The 21,813-nt window shown below is 28.8% G+C and overlaps 3 protein-coding genes and 2 long non-coding RNA genes across 5 annotated transcripts; all 5 read right to left on the bottom strand.

Moving 5' to 3' along the window:
* Nucleotides 1-260: 260 nt before the first annotated feature.
* On the bottom strand, nucleotides 261-9,134 carry LOC145828972 (protocadherin Fat 1-like). The gene is made up of 17 exons (XM_082936717.1): nucleotides 9,123-9,134; nucleotides 8,738-8,870; nucleotides 8,427-8,569; nucleotides 8,118-8,216; nucleotides 7,796-7,946; nucleotides 7,310-7,534; nucleotides 6,000-7,125; nucleotides 5,375-5,590; nucleotides 4,968-5,174; nucleotides 4,635-4,780; nucleotides 3,764-3,970; nucleotides 3,545-3,651; nucleotides 3,195-3,368; nucleotides 2,760-2,907; nucleotides 2,054-2,104; nucleotides 875-1,092; nucleotides 261-663 (listed from the first exon to the last, which is right to left on the bottom strand). The coding sequence occupies exons 1-17, from the start codon at nucleotides 9,132-9,134 to the stop codon at nucleotides 367-369; spliced, it is 3,660 nt and encodes a 1,219-aa protein (XP_082792843.1). The 3' UTR covers nucleotides 261-366.
* Nucleotides 9,135-9,179: 45 nt separating this feature from the next.
* Nucleotides 9,180-9,651, bottom strand: LOC145850027 (uncharacterized). The gene is made up of 3 exons (XR_014372380.1): nucleotides 9,617-9,651; nucleotides 9,395-9,544; nucleotides 9,180-9,264 (listed from the first exon to the last, which is right to left on the bottom strand). It is a non-coding gene; the product is annotated as an uncharacterized LOC145850027 (long non-coding RNA).
* Nucleotides 9,652-12,046: 2,395 nt separating this feature from the next.
* On the bottom strand, nucleotides 12,047-12,977 carry LOC145850030 (uncharacterized). The gene is made up of 3 exons (XR_014372382.1): nucleotides 12,781-12,977; nucleotides 12,515-12,701; nucleotides 12,047-12,174 (listed from the first exon to the last, which is right to left on the bottom strand). It is a non-coding gene; the product is annotated as an uncharacterized LOC145850030 (long non-coding RNA).
* A 179-nt stretch (nucleotides 12,978-13,156) lies between these two features.
* On the bottom strand, nucleotides 13,157-14,667 carry LOC145828971 (protocadherin-9-like). Its single transcript, XM_082936716.1, has 5 exons — nucleotides 14,663-14,667; nucleotides 14,407-14,567; nucleotides 14,039-14,250; nucleotides 13,486-13,737; nucleotides 13,157-13,303 (listed from the first exon to the last, which is right to left on the bottom strand). Exons 1-5 carry the CDS (start codon nucleotides 14,665-14,667, stop codon nucleotides 13,157-13,159), a joined length of 777 nt encoding a protein of 258 aa, XP_082792842.1.
* A 543-nt stretch (nucleotides 14,668-15,210) lies between these two features.
* On the bottom strand, nucleotides 15,211-16,078 carry LOC145828970 (uncharacterized). The gene is made up of 3 exons (XM_082936715.1): nucleotides 16,036-16,078; nucleotides 15,510-15,935; nucleotides 15,211-15,384 (listed from the first exon to the last, which is right to left on the bottom strand). Exons 1-3 carry the CDS (start codon nucleotides 16,036-16,038, stop codon nucleotides 15,211-15,213), a joined length of 603 nt encoding a protein of 200 aa, XP_082792841.1. The 5' UTR covers nucleotides 16,039-16,078.
* Between the last annotated feature and the right edge of the window lie 5,735 nt (nucleotides 16,079-21,813).

Below are 21,813 nucleotides of genomic sequence, written 5' to 3'. Positions count from 1 at the left end.
TTTTTTCCAGGCACTTTTATTTGAATTAACAGGATGATGAAAAAACTAGAGAGTACCTTAGTAACTTTACTGTAAAAAACTGATTTAAAAAACTGAACAACAGAAAAAAGTACTTAGTAACAAAAACGCTATTTTATTTATAAAAGGTAACTGAAAAATTATTTAGAAAAGGTAAATTTATTGTATGTCAAAATGTAAGCTTTAAATATAAAGTAATTAAAAAATGAAGCCTCAAATCACAGCAAAAATTAAAAGGCTTTCCGTCAAGCTGCTTTCATTAAAACTTTTATTTATTTCAAGCAGCAGCAAAAATACTTCGACACTGAAAACGAGAAAAGAGGGAATGTTTCTCAAAAGTAAAGTTTTTCAAGCGTTGTCATTATGACGTAACATCAACGAATTGTTGACGTCATCTTCTTCCAAGTCGGAAAGCGACGACATCTGCAGCTGGTTGCCAAGCAACTGGTCAGTGACGTCACTGTCTACCGACGACGAGGAACTGGTTGCCATGGTGACGACGGCGGGCAGGAGGTTCGAAGGTTCGAATCGGGGGTTGGTGACGTCATAGTTGCTACGTAATAAGCGCCCGGGTTGCCTGGCAGCCGTCGTAACCTCGCTACTGACGTCATACTGGGAGCTTTCGTCGTCTTGCGGATGACGTATCTGGTTTGAAAAAATAAATACTCGAATCAAAACTTAGAAATAATTACTTTGTCATTTAATGATCTTGACTTGTAACTTACGTAAATATTTATATACTTATAATATAAAAGCTTCAAATGTTAAGTTTTTTCCCATTTCAATTGTCTATTTTATGTCTAGATATATATATTTAGACTTATAAAACTTTTTAAGTTTATAAATTTATACAAACCAGTTTTGAATCTGTTGTGGAAGCGTCGCTGCATTTTCTCCCCTTCCTTTTCGGTTTTCTCCCAGCCAAGTTGTAATGTGACGTCACGCGATTGTTTGATGACGTAACACCGTCGGATCTGTTGTTCAGCCTCACTGGTACTGACGTCACGTGTTCAGGAACGTGATTGGCCGCCGACGAGTTGTTTTTAATCCAATCAGAAACGTCCCATGCGTAATCTAGTGAATAAAATTGTTTAAGTATTAAAAAGGATTCGTCAAATTTTATAATTGAGTTTTAAGAACTTTTACAACTTTTTTAAAGTTTCTTTTTAAGTTAAGCATAAAAAGTTAACATTTTATCATTGAGTTTAAAAAGTTAATGGGTTCTTAAGAATCTTTTTAATAATTATTTAGATAACTAATTTTCTTTTCAAAATATGCAATTAATAAAACAACTTCTTGTAAAAAAAATAAACATGTATAGAAAACCCTGATATAACATACTGAAATAAATGCAAGTTACATGATAATACACATGCAAAAACCACATGCTATGATATTGATCAACATGCTTTGAGGTTTCGATACAAAAGTAACAAGTTATTTTTCGAATTACAAAATAACAACCTAATAAAACCATTAATAACTTTTGTTTTGAACGAAATATAAAATTCATCACAACTTAATAATTTACATGCTAAAAATGAAAGGCAGTTAAAATAAGTGTTATCATTTGAGTTTAAAAAAATACGTTTAGAATAAAAACTATAATTTTTGAAGCCAGATAAATTAACACATTTTTTTTTAATAACCATGGTAAACTTATAAATTTTTCATTTAGATGAAAGTTTTAAAATAAAACTTAGAAACAAACAACAGTACAACATATGTAAAACCACTAAGTATAACAGGATAAATAATAACAGTTGACATACTTATACTTAAATTTTGAAACATAAAGCAAAAGCTTATAACTGGATATACCTAACTATATGAAATCAAAATTATTTTTCAATGTTTTATGTAATTTTAACAAGTCTTTCATGTTAAAGATTTTGAAAGTTAACATAAACAAGTAACAAGCAGTTTTTCAGAAAAAGCAGTTGAAGTTATTTTATTATAATGATTAACACCACGTTTTTGAGTACATGCTAAGTTTGTACAAAAATCACCATAACCAAGCTTTTTATTTATAGACCTGTATTACGGTTGAATTCTGCTAAATTCAATTTTTTTGGTTTTCTTCCAACTGTTTAGAATTACAAAACTGTGGTTAAACAAATTTTAGTTAAGAAAACAGTGAGAAAAAAAAACAAAGTTACAAAATTTACATTTTAAAGATGTTCTAATCAAAAATTAATATTTTTTTAACTTTGTTTAGAACTGAAATTAGATATTAAATATTTTTAAACTTGTAAGTATATCTTGTAATAAAAATACGTTACGAATCAAAAATTTCTTCAAAAGATACAATAAAGTAAAATAAATGTTAAAAATTTGAAAATCTAAAAATTATAAAGGTTTACTGAAAAATTAAATCAAAATCAGTGTACATCTACGTCTAGCTAACATACTGTTAATATTTTAGAACTGTGATTGAATTAATTTATTAACAATTATACATGATAAGAGATCAAGTCTTAAAGATAATTTTACATTATAAGAATTTTAAAAAGCGAGAACTAATATGTTTTTCAAATAAAAAAAAGCTTCAAATAAAACTATTGGATTTTTTAAAATGTTTTCCGAAAAATTCATATTATTATTATTAGAGTCTAAAACACTGCTAAAAATACAGAGAGAAGTGTATTAAAATAATATATAAAACAAGAAAGTCCACTGAAAAAGTTAATAAAGAATCAGTCTAAGCCTGACTACCACTCGACTACTGTTATAAAACTTACGCTGTTCTGCGATGGACTGCTTGCTTGCTACTTTGTGAACTGACTGCTGCTGGAATCTGGGAATCCTGGTGAACAGTTTCGGTGATTTCGCAGACGGGATCGGAGTTCTTTTGCTGTAAGACGAACAACCAGATATACTTCCGCTGAACTGTGATGGTTTAAAAATTAGTTGAAGCATTTTGTTTAAACGAAATTACATATATACTTAATAAAATAAATTATAGTTTTAATGAACAGTCAGTGAAAGCTTACACAAACTTAAAATTTTATTTAATCAAACTTATAAATATAAAGATTGTGTTATTTTTTATTATAATTAAAATAATATAATAACCATTGTGTCAGTTTACAGGTGTGAACTATAATAATTAATTAACAGAAATAACAACTTCAAATTGAGCTAATATTTTTGGTGTTATTTATTATACTACTTACATGATTGTGCTCATAGTCAGTCCAAGACATGGGAATTTTCTGAAACGAAGTTGAATCGGAAGCCAATGACGTCAGCTTTCCATTATCCTGGTATGACGTCAATTTTTCATTGTCCTGGAATGACGTCATACTTTTGTCGAATACGTCACTTGACTGTTTCCTGTTCTTTAGCTCCTGAAAAATTATTTTAAAACATGTAATTAATTTTTTTAATGATAAATTGTTGATTTCATTTTTGGTTTTCAACTGAAAATTTTTTAAAAGAAGATAATTAAATAGTTAAATTGTAGTAATTAGAAGTATGCAAACTGTAAACTAAGAACTGAATATATAATAATTATTATATTTACTTGTTCAACCATGCTGTCAATAATTTCTCTTGAACATCTCTGATAATCAACAGGTCTTGCAGGAATCGGTGGCTTTGGAATCGACTGGTTTCCATCTGATGAGTGATCTATGAAATAAACCATTTTATAGATCGTTAATATTTTTGATTTTAATGAATTAAACTTCAAAGACTTATATAAAATTAAACTTGAAAATTAATTAATGTAAACCATTCAAACCTTCTCTGTGTTTCAGTTGTGTCAAATAAAACTTTTCTTTAGTGGAAATAGTACTTCCGGTTCGCATCTTTCTTCTTCTTACGTAGCAGCCGACTGCAGTTGCTATGGTGGCAACGATTATGATGATTAAAATAACAATTATGAGGATTAAATAAGGAAATGATGATTTCTTCGCGTTGGTCTGATTTTCTAGGATAGTTTTGCAACCTGTTAGCATCATTATTATTTTGTTGATTTGAAGTTTTTAACTAAAACTTTTAAACTTGGAACTTATAAGCTATTTTAAACAATTACAATTGTTTAAGCTTTTTTTTCTATGAATTTTACAAGTTCAACTATGTACTTTTTATGCTACTTTTTATAATTTTTTTACACATACAGCTAATAAATAGTATTTTATTACGTTCTTATTATTACTTATCAATAAATAGTAGATTTGTAAGTTTTTGCGTGACATACAAAAAAAAGAAATATTGCGTGACAAAAATACATCCCTATTTAAACAATAGGATTAGTTTTAATAAACAAGCGATAAAGTCGTCTTTAAGAATCCATATTAAACAAATTATACTTTGGTAGTTGATTTTAATACTTCTGTTGAAATTTAAAGTCTTAAGCTTTTAAAAGCATATATGTTTAATATTAGTAAATAACGTCTTTTTAAGATAAGATAGTGTTTTATTTCAATAAACTTTACATATTATGAAAAAAAAATTTGCATTTCTCATGAAAACTTCAAATTTTACGTTTATTCGCAGCAAATTTTTTACATAATAAAATTTTTAGAATATGTTTGCAGTCAAAATTAGTTTGTTGCTTGTAGTTACATATTACTACATCCAAAGCAAATATCCATAGTAAAAAAGCTTACCTTCATTTGATAAAGAGCAGTTGCAAGCAAAATTTTCATCGTAACTGAAACATTTATTTATTATGACGTCACAATTCACTCCAGTGAACCCCTCCTTGCATATGACGTCACAAAATTCTCCTCCAAAACCTTCTTTACATTCGCATCTGTGATAATGATAAAACTAATGGTTTTTATATCCCATAAGTAAAGTACTACTAATTGCTAAAAGTGAGCAAAGAACTAGTTCATAAAAACATTAAATTCATATCTGTAAAACAGATTAAGCTTTTTTTATTAATATAAGTATTAAATATTTGAGGAAATAACTAAACTATTTGAAATTTCACCAACCTAAAACTTTCAACAGCTTGTGAATGGCAAATTCCTTTATTTTTGCACGGCAAGTCTTCACAAACCTTCCTTTTGCGACAATCAGGCCCTGCATAACCCGAACTACACTTGCATATTGGGGAATTTCCTTCTAAAGACATGTCTAGTCCGCATTTACCGCCGTTGTAACAAAAATGATTCACGCAAGACCCAATATCCATGCTACATCTGAAAAATTAGGTAGATTTTAACATATTGTTTATTGATACTTCAATGAAACACATCTTATTAAAACTAAATGTCTATGTTGCATCAAAATAGTTAGATTTATACATTTTTTTAAAACATAGTAGGAATTTCGTATAGTTTTTATTTAGCATAACCATATATTCTTCTAACGTATAAAGAGTATAGAAACAGAAACTAACCTATCAAGAACTTCTTGTTTCTTAGTAATTCTCAATTTATTGTAATGAAGAAGATCTTGAATTAAAATTTGGTTAATTTTAATTTCTTCAATGCATCCAATGATACCATCATTATTTTTATCTAATCCTCCCAGTGTAAGTTTGTCAAATTTCAACTTTCTTTTTTTGTTCTCACCCAATGCTCCTGTAGCCTCGTATTTACTGTCTACTACCAACCTGTAAAAATTTATTTAGAATAATCAAAATAAGTTATAGTTAATATATAGCAATATATAGTACATGCAAATGTTTACTAACAACAACATGTCGTAACTTGATTGGTAAAATTAGATCCAATGCATGCTTTTTAACAGTTAGCAAAGAAAAGCATATAAAACTAACTGATAAAGAACTAAATAACTAGTAAAGAAAACTAAAGCTAAATACATCTAAGCGCAATCTTTTGTAGTTATGTTTTAGCATTAATAAAAGTTGTTATAATAAGACTAAGCAGCTAAAATAAAACTCTAAGCCAGAAAACTATCACTTAGTATATCTTACTAGTAACAAGCATAAGTTTTTTACGAACTTACAATTAAAATCTTGATAAAAATTTTAATGGTAAATATTAATAAAAACTTCATACCTATAAGCGCAATCTTTGTCGGAAATGGGTTCGATTGTGACGTCATGCCAGTTTCCGTCGCTCATTTCCGACTCGCTCATTTCCATGGATTGCATGTTTCCGCCGTCCAACCCGCACGCGAACTCCAGCTTCAGTTTCCCTTCGTCGACGCTGACGCGCGCCAAGTTGCCTCCCGACTCTTCCGCGGCCTCCAGCAGTTTTGCGTCGCGCTGCCGGGTTCTGAACCTCAGCGACAAACTGAACACTTCAGGGTTGTTCAGCTTGTACTCGATCAGGGAATTTCCCCCGAAAGAAACTGCGCTGTTCCTTCGGTTCTTCTGCGCGCACCGGTAGCCTCGCACCTCGTTCGCGTCCAGCTCGCACTTTCCGCCTACTTCCTCGCACACGTCCGTTACTCCAGCGCAAACGGAAGCGCAATTCACACCCGCGTGACCTTTCCTGCACACGCACTTCTCCTCGCGTTCGAACCAATGAGGGGTCAGCAAGCTCCACTTTTTCGTGGTGACGGGACTTTCCCCTGATGACGTCACAACTACGTCGTACCGGCACTCGTGGGCGCACTCGAGGTCGCACTCCTCCCCCCTGACGTCCGTAACCCTCACCCCCGCCTTCTCGGTGAGCAGCGGCAGCGAGTCCTTCAGCTGGCGGCCGACTTTCAGGTACTGGCCGTCACGCTTCGGCGACCTCACGCTGAACACCAGCTGCGCATTGAAATCATTCAAGCGTATTAAAGACAAAATTTCCACATTTTCACCGGGGTTCGAACCCCTTGGAAGAATGTCACCGAGGGCCGCTAAAAATTTGCCGTGAACCGTCGAAAGGTACGCTTCTGGGGGAATCCCCTCGAAAGTGACCTGGACCGAACTCTGAATCGACTCCTTTGAAATTTTCACCACTTCGATGGCGACCCGGCCCGTCGAGTACCTGCTGCCGTCGCTGACGCCAACCGTGACGTTGTGGCGACCTCGCACGCCATTGGTCGCCGACAGCTTGCCGGTGAGGGGGTTCACCGTGAACGACTCGAAGTCGGCGAGCGAGTCGATCTTGAAGGTGAGCCGCTGCAAGTCGTGGGGGTCCTTGTCGGTGGCGTACAGCTTTGAAGATATCACTCCTCCTTTGAAGTAATCTGAAACAGAACAGTAAAAATAAAAACTAGTTTAAGACGAATAATTAATATTCAAGTAAGTAAAATAATTATAAAAGGTAGCTAAGTTTGGGTAAATTATTAATATATCTTTTCGTGTATACAAGTTGGTTGTTATAATAAAATCCTTTTATAATACTCGAAATTAGTTTATATTTGAACAAACCTTCAGTAGTCATAATTTGAATCTTTTGAGAGATCAAAACCGGTGGATACTTGCTTTCTTTCAAAATGACAACTTCTAAATAAAGAGGCAAAGATTCGAGATTTCCACTGTCAGTAGCAGTTATGGTGAAATGGAACGTTTTAGCCGCTTTATCTGATGAAATGTCTTCTATTTCGTACGGGTTGTTTGATATCAGCACATTTTTGTCATTAAAAACAAATTCACCTGTTAAAAGAAGATGGTTAAGTTTAATTTAATTTTTTCTTCATAAAAAATTTTTTTAATTATGTTTCATGTATAAAAAGAGATACCGTACATTAACTAACAAGTTGAAATGGGCTTTTTGAAATGCTTATATAAATAAGTTTGAGCTAAATAACTTCATCAAGAAGAACAACTTCTCCTGTATTTGAATGAAAGTTGTATTTGAATGTTGTCACTATATAAATGATTTAAGTAGTTATTTTTTAAGTCATTCTCTTATACCTGATCTACTGTCGATTTGAAACTTGTTAAGTTCGTTTCCTCCAACAATGAGGTATTGCAAATCCGCATTTACTCCATCGTCTAAACTGAATGCTTCAACTTTTGCCACTAGATGGCTAATTTTGGCACTTTCCTTAACCTCAGCTTTGTACTGAAAAAAAAGAGTCGATTAATATTAATTATACAATTAAAAGGTTTCTTTATTAAATTTTGTATTTTGTTAGAGTAAAGCACACCACTCTTTGTAAAGTAAAATTTATGGTAAATAAGTAACGGTGGACGGATTTTTAGTCATAAAACATTTTAAATACTGAAAACTAACACTTGTTTGTTTGAATACAGGAGCATTGTCATTCACGTCTCTTACTCTTAAATTAACTTGAACTGATGTTGACTTAACTGGAATCCCTTGGTCTTTTACCTTTAAAAAGAATTATAGTAAAACTATAGTTGTATCTCGTGTATAGAGTTAACAATATTTTTCTATGTTTAAAAATCAAAGCATGTTTGCTAATTTTCTTCAGCTTAGTCGACAAAATAAAACTTCACCTATTGTAGCTTTAACTGCTTAAAAAACTTTATTAAAATTGTAACTAAAGTTATATGAATTTCAAGAAAAAATTTAACTAACAGTAATGTTGAAAAGGTATTTGTCTCTAATTTCACGATCAACGGGTCTTTGTAATATCAAATAACCATGTTTTTCATCAATTTCAAAAGGAACTGAATCTAAATTGTGACGTTGTAGAGCATATTTCAGTTGAGAGTTTTCACCTAAAATGTTAGTTAAAGGAGTTAAAATAAAATACTATGTGTGTTTTTGTTTTAAAACCTATTTATTGTTTGGAAACAAAAATAATCTTAAAAAAATGTTTTTTATTTTGTTTTAAACTAAGTTTTTTTTTTCATTTAGGTACTTGTAACTGATTTCAAAAAACAAACCAATATCAGCATCAAACGCAGCAAATTGATAAACAACGCTTCCCACAACCGAATCTTCTTTTACTCGAACCCTCCATTGACTTTTTGTAAATGTTGGCCAGTTGTCATTCACATCTAACACTTTTATAAAGATCTAGAAAATAAGTTTGAGTAAGACATAATTCTTTTTTTTTTTGAATGGTTAATTAATCTAGTTGTTTTTAATTTTTTTTTACCTGTATCAGGCACTTTAAATCGTTCGAGTACTTAACTTGAAGGTTTAAGTGGTAGCTATCTTTTTCTTCTCTGTCTAAACTTTCAGGCACATAAATTATTCCTAAAAAAAGTATATTTAGATAGTATTACAGTTATAGAACTGTTGGTTTACATTTAAAGTTTTACTAACCAGTACTTTCATCGAATGAAAATCTATTTTTAAATTCTCCAATCAAAGTGTAAATAGCTTTACTATATTTGTCTGCAATGTCGATTGTAGCTATTTGTGAGTTTACTTTATTGTTTTAATTGACAGATACGTTGTAAAAAAGCTGTAAAAAAATAAAATGTATTAAACGACCGTAGCATATAGTTGTTATATCTTGTAGTAATGTATTTTTGAAATGTGAAGCTATTTTAAGTATAAAACGTAATAACTAAAGTGGAATAAAAGAAGTCAACCTTTTTGCAAAGCGGTTTTCCAATTGGTAGTTTGTACTTTCGGTTTACAATGTTTATAGTAGCTTGTGCATAAGAGTGATGAATTACGTCAAAAACTGAGACAGTAACTTCATTTACATCAGGAATGTTTGAATCAATATCATTAGCAACCTAAGATTAGAAGAATTATTACAATATTTTGTAATACAAAGCATTTAAGTTTAAACATAAGCAAATCCTTACTTCAAATCCAATGTTTAAGTACATTCCTAAAGCTTCTAAAGAGTGTTTCGATTGAAAAAACACATCGAAGTAATGAAGAGGATCTCCTTTAATAATACTTGTTGTTACAAGTGAAGCATTTGTTGAAGAATCTTGATCTACCGCTGACATTACTGATGCTGTTTTGTATCCTGCTTTAGCCCTGAAAGTAACAAAAAAAATAATTTTTGCTTGACCACGTAAATATTTAAACTTCTATATTTTTTATACAACACTTACCCTTCAGAAATATTAAACTGGTTTGAGTCGCTTTTAAATACAGCTTTTTTGTCATTAACATCTTTAATTGTGACAATTATGTTTGAACTATCAACATATTCTCGGTCTGTGCAACACACTTTGAGACTAAATGATCCTTTTGTTTCAATGTAGTTTTCTCTGTCCAGAGATTTTTTCATGAAAACCATCCCAGACACTGGGTTGATATTAAAAGATACATGACTTTCATTGAACCTGAAAAAAAATAATTCAGTTTACAAAACTAAGTTTTGTTAAATATTATTCGAGTTAAGCAGTACTATCAACTAAACTAAACTTATTTACTAAAATTTTATTATATTCATTTTAGTTAACTTCAGTAGCTTCACACTTTACTGACAAAAAAAAGCTAAATTAGTTCTAATTTATGTGTAATATCTAGTTTCTTTTAGTTTAAAAAAAAGATAGTATAAATATTTGGTATTTTAGTTCAAATCGTTACCTATACTTGATATTTGAATATTTTGTAGAGTCTTTATCACTACATTTGACTTGTACAAGCGGTTCATATGGCAATTTATTTTCGACAACAAAAGTTTTATATGAAAGACTATCAAACTGAGATGGATTGTCGTTTATGTCTTCAATTTCAATTGTTATCTGAATAAGCAATATATTTAGTGTTGTTTACAAATATATATTATTAAACATAACAGTATAATTACTTTAAAATTGAATGGTTTACTTCAAATTAAACAGTTTTTTAAAACTTAGTTTTTAAATTTCAAGAAAGTTTTTCTTACTTTAGATTCAGCCATAAGTTCAGTTTCTTCTCTTACATATGCAACAACAATAAGCTCAAAATAACTTTTATTTTCATAATCTAACTCTTGTGTTAGGGTAATTGCTCCATTCAGTTTGTTTATTTTGAAGTTTCTCACTTGTGTTTCATCACCATCTGTTTATTTTATTATCATATATTTGTAACTTAGTTATGACGATTATTTTTTCATTAAATACCTTTTTACTTTATTACTTTATTGTTTAGCAAAGATAATCACTTGGTTTAAAATAGTTTTCAACAAAAGCTTCAAAAACTACTTAACAGTTTTGTACTTGACAAAAAGTTATTGCCAAGTTATCATGGTTTATTATGATAGCATTGATATGTATAAAAGTAATTACCTTGATGATTTGCAAATTTGTAGTAAATTTCTCGGTTTTTTGATAAGCTTGTGGTTGAGCGATTTACAATAAATTATATATAAATTAAATCTAATCAGTTTTTATTCTCTACTTTTTCAACTAATACTGTAAGTTTTTTAAAAAAAGTTAATTGTTTGTATAACACTTGAAATAGATATAATATTTTGTGACTTACTGTTCATTCAATTTCTGAAAGTTTCTTTCGTCACAATGCATACACATAGTTTATTTAACGATAAGTTGTACAAAGATAATTTGTAAAAAAATGGTAAACTTACTTTATATCCTATAGCTATATCTTCAAGTACAACAACGTGTATTATGCTTTTTTCAAAAACTGGTAAATGAATTGTTGTTGAAATAACATTAATATTCACTCCAACAAGAGAATATTTTCCACCTCCGTCTATTGCTTGAATAAAAAAACTAAAACTTTCTTCATCTGCAACAAAATAACCAATTGTTTGCAACTGTGCTGTTTATAAGTAGTAAGTGTAAAATTATTTCAGACAATAAATTTATTGTTGCAGGTGTTAAATTTACTTATTTATTAATGTCTGCTTCAATTTAAAACTTCCGTTCGTTTCACGACTGAGACATTCAACAAATATTTAACTTTATATTACGAAAAACAAATAAAATAAACTGATATATGCACATATTATTTCAATTCCACTTTTATAAGCTAAATAACTAATCAATCATATTTATAATAAAAACTTGAATTAAAAAAAAATCAATTTAAACCTTTTTCCGTCAGTGGCTTTTTCAAATAGATTATTCCACTATCAGTAATAGTATCAAAATATTGAAAAGCATTGTTATTTTTATCGTACCAGTTGTAAGATACTTTTCCATTCACTCCAATGTCATTATCTGGAGCTTTTATCTTTTAAATTATTGCATAATTAGTTTTTTAGTTTTAAATAAGTACAAATCCTTCTTATTATTATAATAAATTGTAAAATTAACAACCAAAATACAAACTTTCAGTAAATGTTCACCGGCAATCGTTTGATTAATTACGACAATTCCTTGATAATTTTTTCTATCAAATTCAGGTTTATTATTGTTGACGTCTTGAATAACAATAACAGTCTCACACCTTGCTATATCTGTAAACGAATAACTTTTCAATAAGTTGTAACATATACAATAATTGTTTTGTTATCTTAGTTTCTGTAACATATGTAAACAAGTTACATAAACTAGGAGAATATATTAAATTAACAATATATCAAAATAGTTCAAAACATTTTTTTTTAATTAATAGCGTAATTTGTTGTTATCTTTGAATAAGTCTATGTCAAATTAGTATCATATATAAGCCAATTAGACGTTTTAGTAAGAAATTAACCTAGTATAATCAGGTATGTTGTTTAAAACTATAAGGTAAAACCAAAACTTTGCATAATTTTTTATATACATTTAATTAGTTTTAAACAATTATTAAACCTGAGCTCGACTGAGCTGTAACAACAAATCTTATGATGTCATTTGTAGATGTGAGAAACTCTCTTCTGATGGAATCTTGAGTGAACAACTCTCCAGTTGAGGGAATTACCCTAAATCGAGAAGAATCTGAAGTTGTCGTTTCAATGGTGAATATTACTGGATTAACAGAATCAGATGATAAATTTAGCTGAAAAATATTAGTTAAAATATAGGAATACTAAACTAAGTACCTTAAAACTATATTTGTAAAACTAGCGTATACTTACTTTTCCGAAAAAAGTGTTTATTGGGACATCTTCTTTTATACGGAAAACTTTAGGCTTGTTTATTGAGCAATTATGAAACTCTAATACTCGTGTAGATTTAGTAAAAAAAATAATTTGAAGATTAGTAGATGTGAAATATACTCCATCAGAAACAATTGTTATTGCATAAATATTGTTACGTTTTTCATATGGTTCAGTTAGATCATTTAAAAATACTTCACCTATAAGTAGAAACGTTGTAGAAATTAAATTTTATAAGTCAATTTTTAATTTGAGTATTTTATATAACTTATAAGCTTTGCATACTAATTTTTTCAACATTATCGTTTTTTAATGAACACTTATAAAATATAATATTTCATAAAACTAGCAAACCTTACTCCTTATCTATATTTATTGGACCATCAGTTTCAATGAAGTATTTCAAACTATTTTGATCAGTAACATCTAAATCGTAAGCTCTTACTTGACCTATTCTTGATCCAGGCTCAATTAGAGTGCTTACAGATAACACTTCATTTGTCTGCATTAATAACATTTTACTAAAGGTTAAGTTCTTCTTAAGACATTACTTTCTAGTAAAAATAATAATAATAAAAACTTAAACATAAACCATTGAAAAAAAATCGTTAATTTTGTTACTTTATACGAAAATATAAGCTTTTAAGATTCCACTGATATGTTTACTTTAACAAAAACACTTACATTAGAGAAAAATGGAGGATTATCATTAACATCATCAACAAAAACAACAACTTCAGCATCTGAAAACATTAAGGGGTTTCCACAATCACTTGCTCTTACTGTAAATATAAACTGAGAAACTTCTTCTCTGTCAATATTACCAGATGTTGATATGACTCCGCTATTTTCATCAACTTCAAAACTTTCGTGTCCGGATAGAATTGTATATTTGATCATTGCGTTGCTTTCTATGTCTGCATCAGTAGCTTGTACCTAAATAAATATAAAACTATTATTTTTAAATAGCATATTTCATGCGCACTTTTAAAACTTAAGCTTCAAACTTTAGGCAAAACAATGTCATTTGTAAAGCTTAAGGTTGAGTTACAGCAAAATTTTAGGATAAAATAAATTGTAAAAAATTCATGATCACATTCACAATCAATCTTTTAAGAAAAGTTTGTTGAGTATAGCTTAGATTATACTGTAAATAAAAACTATTATAACATAAATAAATTAAAACTTAAAACAACTTTATTTTTAATAAAAAAATATCTAGTTAACATCAACTTACTCTGATAACAAACGATTTAGATGGCAAGTTTTCTTTAATTTTTACTGAATAAAAGCTATTTTGAAAAATAGGTGGATTATCGTTTTCGTCTTGAATATTAACAAAAACAGTTACTGAAGCGATTGAGTTTCTGTTTTGTTCTAATATTCTCACTTGTAACTGGTAAGTATCTTGTTTTTCTCTATCCAAACTTTTTCGAGTATATAAAGTTCCTAACAAGTGTTTTATACTTAAGAAAACTACTATTTTTTTATAATACTTTTATAGTTTACTTTAAATAACAATTAGTTTAATAATAATTGCTTGTTCATTTCATTTTTTTAAAGAAATTTTATTGTATTCAAAATTAATTTGAGTTAATAACTTACCAGTTTTAAAATCAATTTGGAATTTACTTTCAGGATCTCCATCAACAATTTCAAAATTTGCTTTCTCAACAGAATCTGTAAACTGCGATCCAATTTTATCAGTCAATAAACTTCCTATGCGTAAATTTTCCCGCGCTTTTACAAAAACAGGGAATTTAACCCTTTTTGAAAGCGGGTTTCCGTTTGTGAAGTGCAAAGTCGCTTTCACTTCTTTTCGCAATTGGGGTTTACCTTGATCTTCTGCGATTATCGTGACGTCATTAGTCGTTCTGACTTCACGTGACTTGTAAGTTCTGGTGGTGACCAATCCGCTTTTAGGATTTATTCTCAGGTATTTAGTACCGGGACCGTTCAAACTGAATTTAATTTGGGAGTTTGGACCAAAACTTCTGTCAATTGCCTTGATCTGGAGATATGTTTGTTTAGTATTCTATAAACAATTGTAGTAAAATAAATATTTAGCCTTAAATCAAATATTAAATTTGATTTGAAATACGTTCTATCACCTAAATGAATATTAACCTGTTTGACAGCTGTTCCAATTTTACCATTTCTAGGTATAAATATGCTAATCGGTTGTTGTAAAATTTCAGGTGCATTATCATTCACATCTACGACATTTATCTTTATTTCAGTTCGACTACTTTGACTTGAAGCTGGATAATTTGTTTCAACTAACAACTGAAAGTTTAGATTTTATTTGTTAATAGTTTAAATATACAACAACTTAAATAAAACTAAAGTATAGTGATGAATCAAAAATTTTTTGATTTATGTTAATTATGTTGACATTAGTTTTTTAATTCATTTGTAACGTACTTTATGATAAGAATTTGTTTCTCTATTTAGTGTTACATTGGTGGTAAGAATAGCAGATCCAACAACGTTGAAATGTGGATTTGGATTCAATAAAGTGTAAACATAGTCAACATCTACTGTGTTGTGAATACTACTTGCCAATGTATACAATGCTTTTCCCTGAAAATTTAAAATCCTTATTAAATGTTGAAAAGTAGTAAAGTTCTCATACACAATTTATCAGAATTAGATCTTTGTTTAATTTGAAATAAAAATAAATGTGTTATGAAACTATATTGACATACTTTTTTTAAATTTTCTTCGACATATATCTCTTTTAATTTTAGATCACCACTATAAGGTTCAAGAAGAACTATTTTGACAATAGTATAAGAACTAGTTTCTTTGTTTGATACTTTTACATTTAGTGTTGTTTTCTTTTGATGTGGAATTAGATTTGAAACTGTTTTAATTTCGCCATTGTGTCTGTTTATTTCAAAATATGGGTCTTCCGGCTCTATTGAGTATTCTAACTTTGATTTTGAATTGAAGCCGTTTTCAACAACTTCTAAATTTACTGGAATCGAATGTCCAGGTACAAAAGGTGGCTGTACTTCTAACGTGTAGCGATTTTTAGCAAATTTTAAAGAGTAATGAGAAATTGATTGTACAGTGACGTAAGCTCTTTCAGTTGCTACAAGAAGAGGACTTCCTCTGTCTGTCACTTGAACCTTAATAAAATTTTTAATCAAAAAAAAACTATAACTGATCAAAGTAACTCTTTAACTTAACTATTTTTCTTAACGTATACACTAAAAAAACTAATTTTACCATGAATTGATAGATGTTATCGTAAGAATGGTCAAAGAGAAGGTTTCCATTAAGTTTCAGAATAGCACCGCTTCTTTCGTCCACTAAAAATCTGTCATCAATGAAATCCTGATCTTCAGATGAGAGAGCAATTATTTGGTACTTAAGCGATCCCCCTCATCCAGTATCTATATCATGCGCTTCCACTTTTAAGACGTTACCTTGTTCGTCAAATAATTGCGACGTTACACTTTGATCAGATGAATTCGCGTAAATTTTGGATGAATATCTTGTCTGATCAAGAACAGGCCTGAAATATGTATTTTTGCTTTTTATACTACTACAACAAAACTTTTGTTTGTAAAACAATCGCTGTTAAAACTTCAAGTTATTTATATTGTTAGAGTTTTAACCTGTTATCATTAACATCAGTGACATGAATTTTTAATTGCATTGATGATGTCATCATTACGTCACCGCCCCTCGCTTCGACGCACAAGACGTAATCGCGACGAGTTTCGTAGTCGAGCGGCAACAAAAGAGTCACCCTGCCCGTGAACCAATCCAACCGGAAGTGATCAGAATCACCTGTTGTGACGTCATAAAATATACCGGCTGGACCGGATGCTGTTACCTTGGCAACCAAGCTGAAATTAAAATTGACAATTATTAATTTGCTTTTGATAACTAAATAGTGTTTATGTTAATATCTTACCTTCCCACAGTTGTGTTTTCAGCGATGCTAACATGAATGACGTCATTATCAAATAGAGGAGAATTGTCTCTAAAGTTTCTTATTTCAATTGAAACGTTCATTCTTGAAGCGCGAGAATTTTTACCGCCATCGCGAGCTTCTACTGTTAAAATTTCTGTCCGCACAATGTCGCTGTTTTCATTTTGAATTGTTGGCCACTTGACAGCGCTCAAACCACCGGTGGTTTCGTCAATTCTCCATACTCCAGCGTTGTTGCCTAAAAAACAAGGTTATGTTTATAATTTTTAGTGTTGTACAATAAACGCATATACGTCCAAACATCTTGAACAAAAAACTAAAAACTAAAATTTTTATTTAATACATCAATGTCGTAAATAAAAAGATTATTAATAATTTAGTTTAATACAAACGAGTACTAATTTATAAGTAACTGATTATTAAGAACTAATTTCTTGAAAAGCTTTGGTTTTCAAAAAACTTCATTAAGAGGTAAATATTAGGTTCTTAAATTTTTTAATGCGCCTAAGTACAGAATATTTGTTTAATAATACAAATTTGAGCCAGACAAAAAGTTTGTGCTTTTGTTTGTTTTCAGCAAATTTCAACAGTCGTACGTCATAATGGGACTTGAAAGCTCTACAAAACTTTGTGCTAAAGTCTACTAGAAAAATTTGCACAAATCGTTAATAAACTGTTTCATTAAATTGCTAAAACCTAACATACTGTTATTTTAATAGTGTTTTTGATAGTAACATAAGCTAATTTCTGTAAATTTGCTTTAAATTGTTGAATCGTTTTAAAGCTACCTAAATCTGCTATACAATAAAAGTATTAACTAAAAAATCTCAAACTGTTTAGTTAGCAGCAGTTTTCAATAGCATGTGTCTGTCTAAAATAAACATTAATAATGAATTCCAATAAACTAAATTTAATAACTAATTCAATTTTCTAAATGACACTCACAAAATTTTATTTTTGTTCTTTGATCTTTAACAAACCAGAGGAAACGAATTGGTGATTAATCTGACAGGTAATTAAATATTAAAAACAATTAGCATTACTAGATTATTTTGAAACCGGTATAAGTTACTTGATGCAGACTGGTTGAATTGGATTATTGAATTATGTATCAGAACTTTCAATTTTTAAAAAGATCAGTGTCACACAGATTTTAAAAGTTTTGTAAACATCTGTTATTGTTTTGATGCAAATCATAAATGTTTCTAGTAAGATATTTATTTTATTGCAGATGTTTTAGGACTAAAAACCACTATTTTATAGTAAGTACGGATATTTTATTCTTTATCTAGGTTAAAATTTTTTCAGAACATTTAAATATACGAGAAACTATTTGAAAAAATGTATAACTTTACTGAGGTCAACCTAATTTTAAAACTAATTTCTTAAAATTTCATAATTTTTCATAAAAGTAAGCTAATAAACAAACTGAAACTATAAATGATTTTGCATTGCTAAAATGTTCAATTTTAATATAACTTTTGAAAATTTTTGTTAGTATAAAGTAATTACAAAGTGGCAAAGTCATGTGTGACATTTAATTGTCAGTTATACGAAAACCTGACGCGTTTCCAACTCATTGTCAGTTTTTAGATTAGTAGTTTTGCCTCAAAGAACTTAGAACCCAAAAAATTGTCACTTATTCTTTTTTTTTTACATAATGCTACTAGGGAAACCAATTTGTTTAGTTCCAAACTTTTTTGTCAAGATTTTTAGTATCAAATACTTTTTAAATTTGAAAAAAAATACTTCACTAATTGTTTACTTTTATAAATTTAATAAATTATCTAGTACATTTGAAAAAAAAGATTTTTCAAAAAATTTTAGAACACTTAAAATACAAAAAGAAATATTTTATAAAAATAAATACGGTCTAGGATAAATTGAAAGTGTTTTGGAAGTGAGCAAAAAATTTTATTTAAAATCGAAAATACAAGAAAATAAACTTCATAGCGCAAGTTCGTAAAGAAAAGATTGATTTTTCTCATTGTTTACAGCGGAGCGACTAAAGATTTCATTTACTAAAAAAACCAACTTTATTTTTAGAACATTAGAATATTATAGAGGTGAGGTCTTTAAACAAAGGGTATTAAAATCAAAATAATGTTATTACTTCTGTTTGGTTTGGCTTGTTATAAAACTATTTTTATCGAATTATTCGAAATATTTGCTATGAAAACAAAATTATAAAAGTGCTATTGCCTTTTGTTATTCAAAACCAAAAACTTTGAAAAAATGCTCATAATAATGTTTATTAGTAAAACCTTAAGAACATTCTTTAAACAAAAATATACAATTAAGTTTATCTAGTATTATTTTTAATTATGAAACATTTAAGTTTTAACTGTTCTAACTAAAAAAATTTTAGTTAATGTTTAGTAAATATGATATTTTAAAATGTGATTTTACTCTAAGAGTTTTTATTTTGTTAGCAAACTATTGATGTAAAATTGTTTTAATAATTTAAAAAAAAGTTCTAAAAAATATATATTTACAATTACTGTGATAAGTACTTACCTTTAACAATAGAGTAAATGATTTTACCATTTCGACCGATATTGTCATCTACTGCGTCTACAAGTAAAATAATTTCGCCTAACTTGCTACCTTCAATCATGCGATACACCTGTTGGGTTTCAGGCAAACTAGGGTTTTCACCATCGATTAAAAACTGGGCTCGGTAATTTTGACTGATAAAAGCAGGCGTATCTTCGTTCACGTCATTCAAAGTAATTATGACGTAACAGTTGTTCTGTAACAAATTTGTTTTAACTTTCTACTTAAATAAACATAGTTTTACACTTTATAAATGTACAAAAGTATAAAGTCTACAGTCTAGAACTTATAATAAATTTATATTTAATTATAGAAACAATTAAAGATAATGGAGTATTAGTAGATGATATCTAACCTTAAATGGATTAGGTGATCCTTGATCAGAGACTTTAACAATTAAATGATGTTTATTTTGACGTTCCCGATTCCATTTACTTAATGTTTTTACTTGACCTGTTTAAATTGTTCAAATAAAACTACTGCTGAGTAGAAATATATGAGCAATAAAATAAAACAAACCGTTTGATGTGACAGTAAATTTATTCAAACTATTTCTGTCTGCAGCACCAACTAATTTGTAAACGAAATTTCTGTTCGAAGCTTGACTATCTGCATCATTTGCTGATAATTTTGTCACTATACTGTTTATTGGGACGATTTCCATTAAGTTCATACTAATTATCAGAAAATAATCAAATGGTGGTTGATTATCATTTTTATCTTCAATTTCTATTGTTACCTAAGAGTTAGAATTTCTCTTTCTTCACATACTTTGTTTTGTAAACACATAGTTTAATCAAAAAGTCATTTAATACTACACCTTTTATAGAATAATAAATTTAATTCTAATTATATTAAACACTAAAAAATATGTATTTAGTATTTGAGTAAATGTAAACTAAATATATTACTTGTGTTGATTTAGTAGCTTGTCCATTTGAGATTTGCACGGTTAATTGATACTTATTTATTTTCTCAGCATCAGGTTCACCAAATACATACAAGTTTCCACTATTTGGATGCAAAAAGAACATTAAATCTTCATTTCCATCTGAGTAAATGGATAATTTGAATTAAAATTATATTGGTTTAAAATATTATTTTTATTTTTGTGGTTTAAGCTCACCAAACACATCAGTTACTTTCAGCTTTAAAAGTTTAGGTTTCAATAATTTAACCTATAATTTTTCAAAATAATCCTAAACAAACCACAAAGGTTATTTTTACTATTCTTAAATTTTAATTCCATTTCTGCTTCAAATAAACAAAAAAAAAAACTTTTTTTTATAAAAGCTGAACTATTAACTGTATATAAAAATTAATAAAACAGCAATGCGTTGCCGTTACTGATACAATTAAGAGATAAACTAAAATGAAAAAGCAATTAATTAACATCTTTTGTATAATATTTTATATTTGAGGCGGATATAAGCTGCAGTAAATTGATATTCTCTGGTGACAAAAAATCGATTGAGTTGATCAATTGCTTTCTCAAAAATGAATGTATTTTTAAGGGTTGTTTCAATTATACTTTACAACATTTATTGTTGTTTTACTTATTTGCAAGATTTTAACAAGTGAGAGTCAAAAATATTTATTCATTTTGAAAACATAAAATAAAAAGTTAATAAATTTGTTTAGCTGCGCTCAGTTTTAAAAGGTATAAATTTAAGTTTCTTTTAAATAAAAAATAAATACTTGAAAGATTTAAGCAACAATTATCAAACTATGTTTGACTTAGTAAATATAACTTTTTGTTTGTAAACACCTTAAAGAACCATCAAGACATTTTGTGGGCCGCATTTAACCGCTTTAGATGGATTATCGGTTTACTCTGTCTGATTATCGGGTAAATGTGTTGTCAGATTAGAAGTTTTTGTTACACATATGCTTTTATCATGATACAGAATAACATGTTTTTATTAGTTTTCGTCTGACGTTAGTAGTTTAAAGAATGTTAAAAATTCTTTTAAGGCTATCAAAAGAGCTAGTAAAGTTTTTCTTCACCAAGTAAGTTTCTTTTATTAAAGGTACAACTTTAAGTATTTTATCATTTTTAAGCTTAATTACAACAATTTTGACTCTTATAATGTGTCAAAGTTTACTTAAAATGTATTTTTATGCATAGGTAAAATTAAATAAAAATATTTAATTATTCGTTTTAACATAAAAAAAAATTTATGAATTTGAGCTAATTCGACTGTAATTATTCAAGTAGTATTGTTATGCAAGAAATAGAGATGTTTTATTAAAACATACATATAAAAATAAGCTAATATTTTTTTTTTTTCATTTCGATATTTTTATTTTTGACGTTATACTTGCACAGAATAGTTTTTTTTTTTACTAACCAATTATCATGTACTGCAAGTTTTTGTTGTATATTGATTTTACAGGTTCGATGTTTGCAATAAATCTGTTTCTGTAAGGTTTGAAGTTCGTATGTTCTTATATTTGTATCTATGAATTCTGTTTTTAAATGCAAGTTTAGACCTTCTTGGCAAATTTGG

The sequence above is a fragment of the Thalia democratica genome, chromosome 2, assembly GCF_965202585.1.
Source record: "Thalia democratica chromosome 2, ktThaDemo2.hap1.1, whole genome shotgun sequence".
Classification (NCBI taxonomy): domain Eukaryota; kingdom Metazoa; phylum Chordata; class Thaliacea; order Salpida; family Salpidae; genus Thalia; species Thalia democratica.
This window is presented reverse-complemented; position numbering and strand designations above follow the sequence as displayed.

Excerpts from the sequence above, each read along its gene's own strand:
- LOC145828972 (XM_082936717.1), bottom strand. Across the intron at positions 4,781-4,967 it reads CAAGCTGTTGAAAGTTTTAG|ATGCGAATGTAAAGAAGGTT; the intron begins GTTGGTGAAATT and ends TCATTATCACAG. Across the intron at positions 664-874 it reads CCACAACAGATTCAAAACTG|ATACGTCATCCGCAAGACGA; the intron begins GTTTGTATAAAT and ends TTTTCAAACCAG.
- LOC145828970 (XM_082936715.1), bottom strand. Across the intron at positions 15,385-15,509 it reads TCGAAGAAAATTTAAAAAAA|GGAAAAGCATTGTATACATT; the intron begins GTATGTCAATAT and ends TTAAATTTTCAG.
- LOC145828971 (XM_082936716.1), bottom strand. Across the intron at positions 14,251-14,406 it reads CCAAATTGATTTTAAAACTG|GAACTTTATATACTCGAAAA; the intron begins GTAAGTTATTAA and ends AACACTTGTTAG. Across the intron at positions 13,304-13,485 it reads ATCCTCCATTTTTCTCTAAT|ACAAATGAAGTGTTATCTGT; the intron begins GTAAGTGTTTTT and ends TTATTAATGCAG.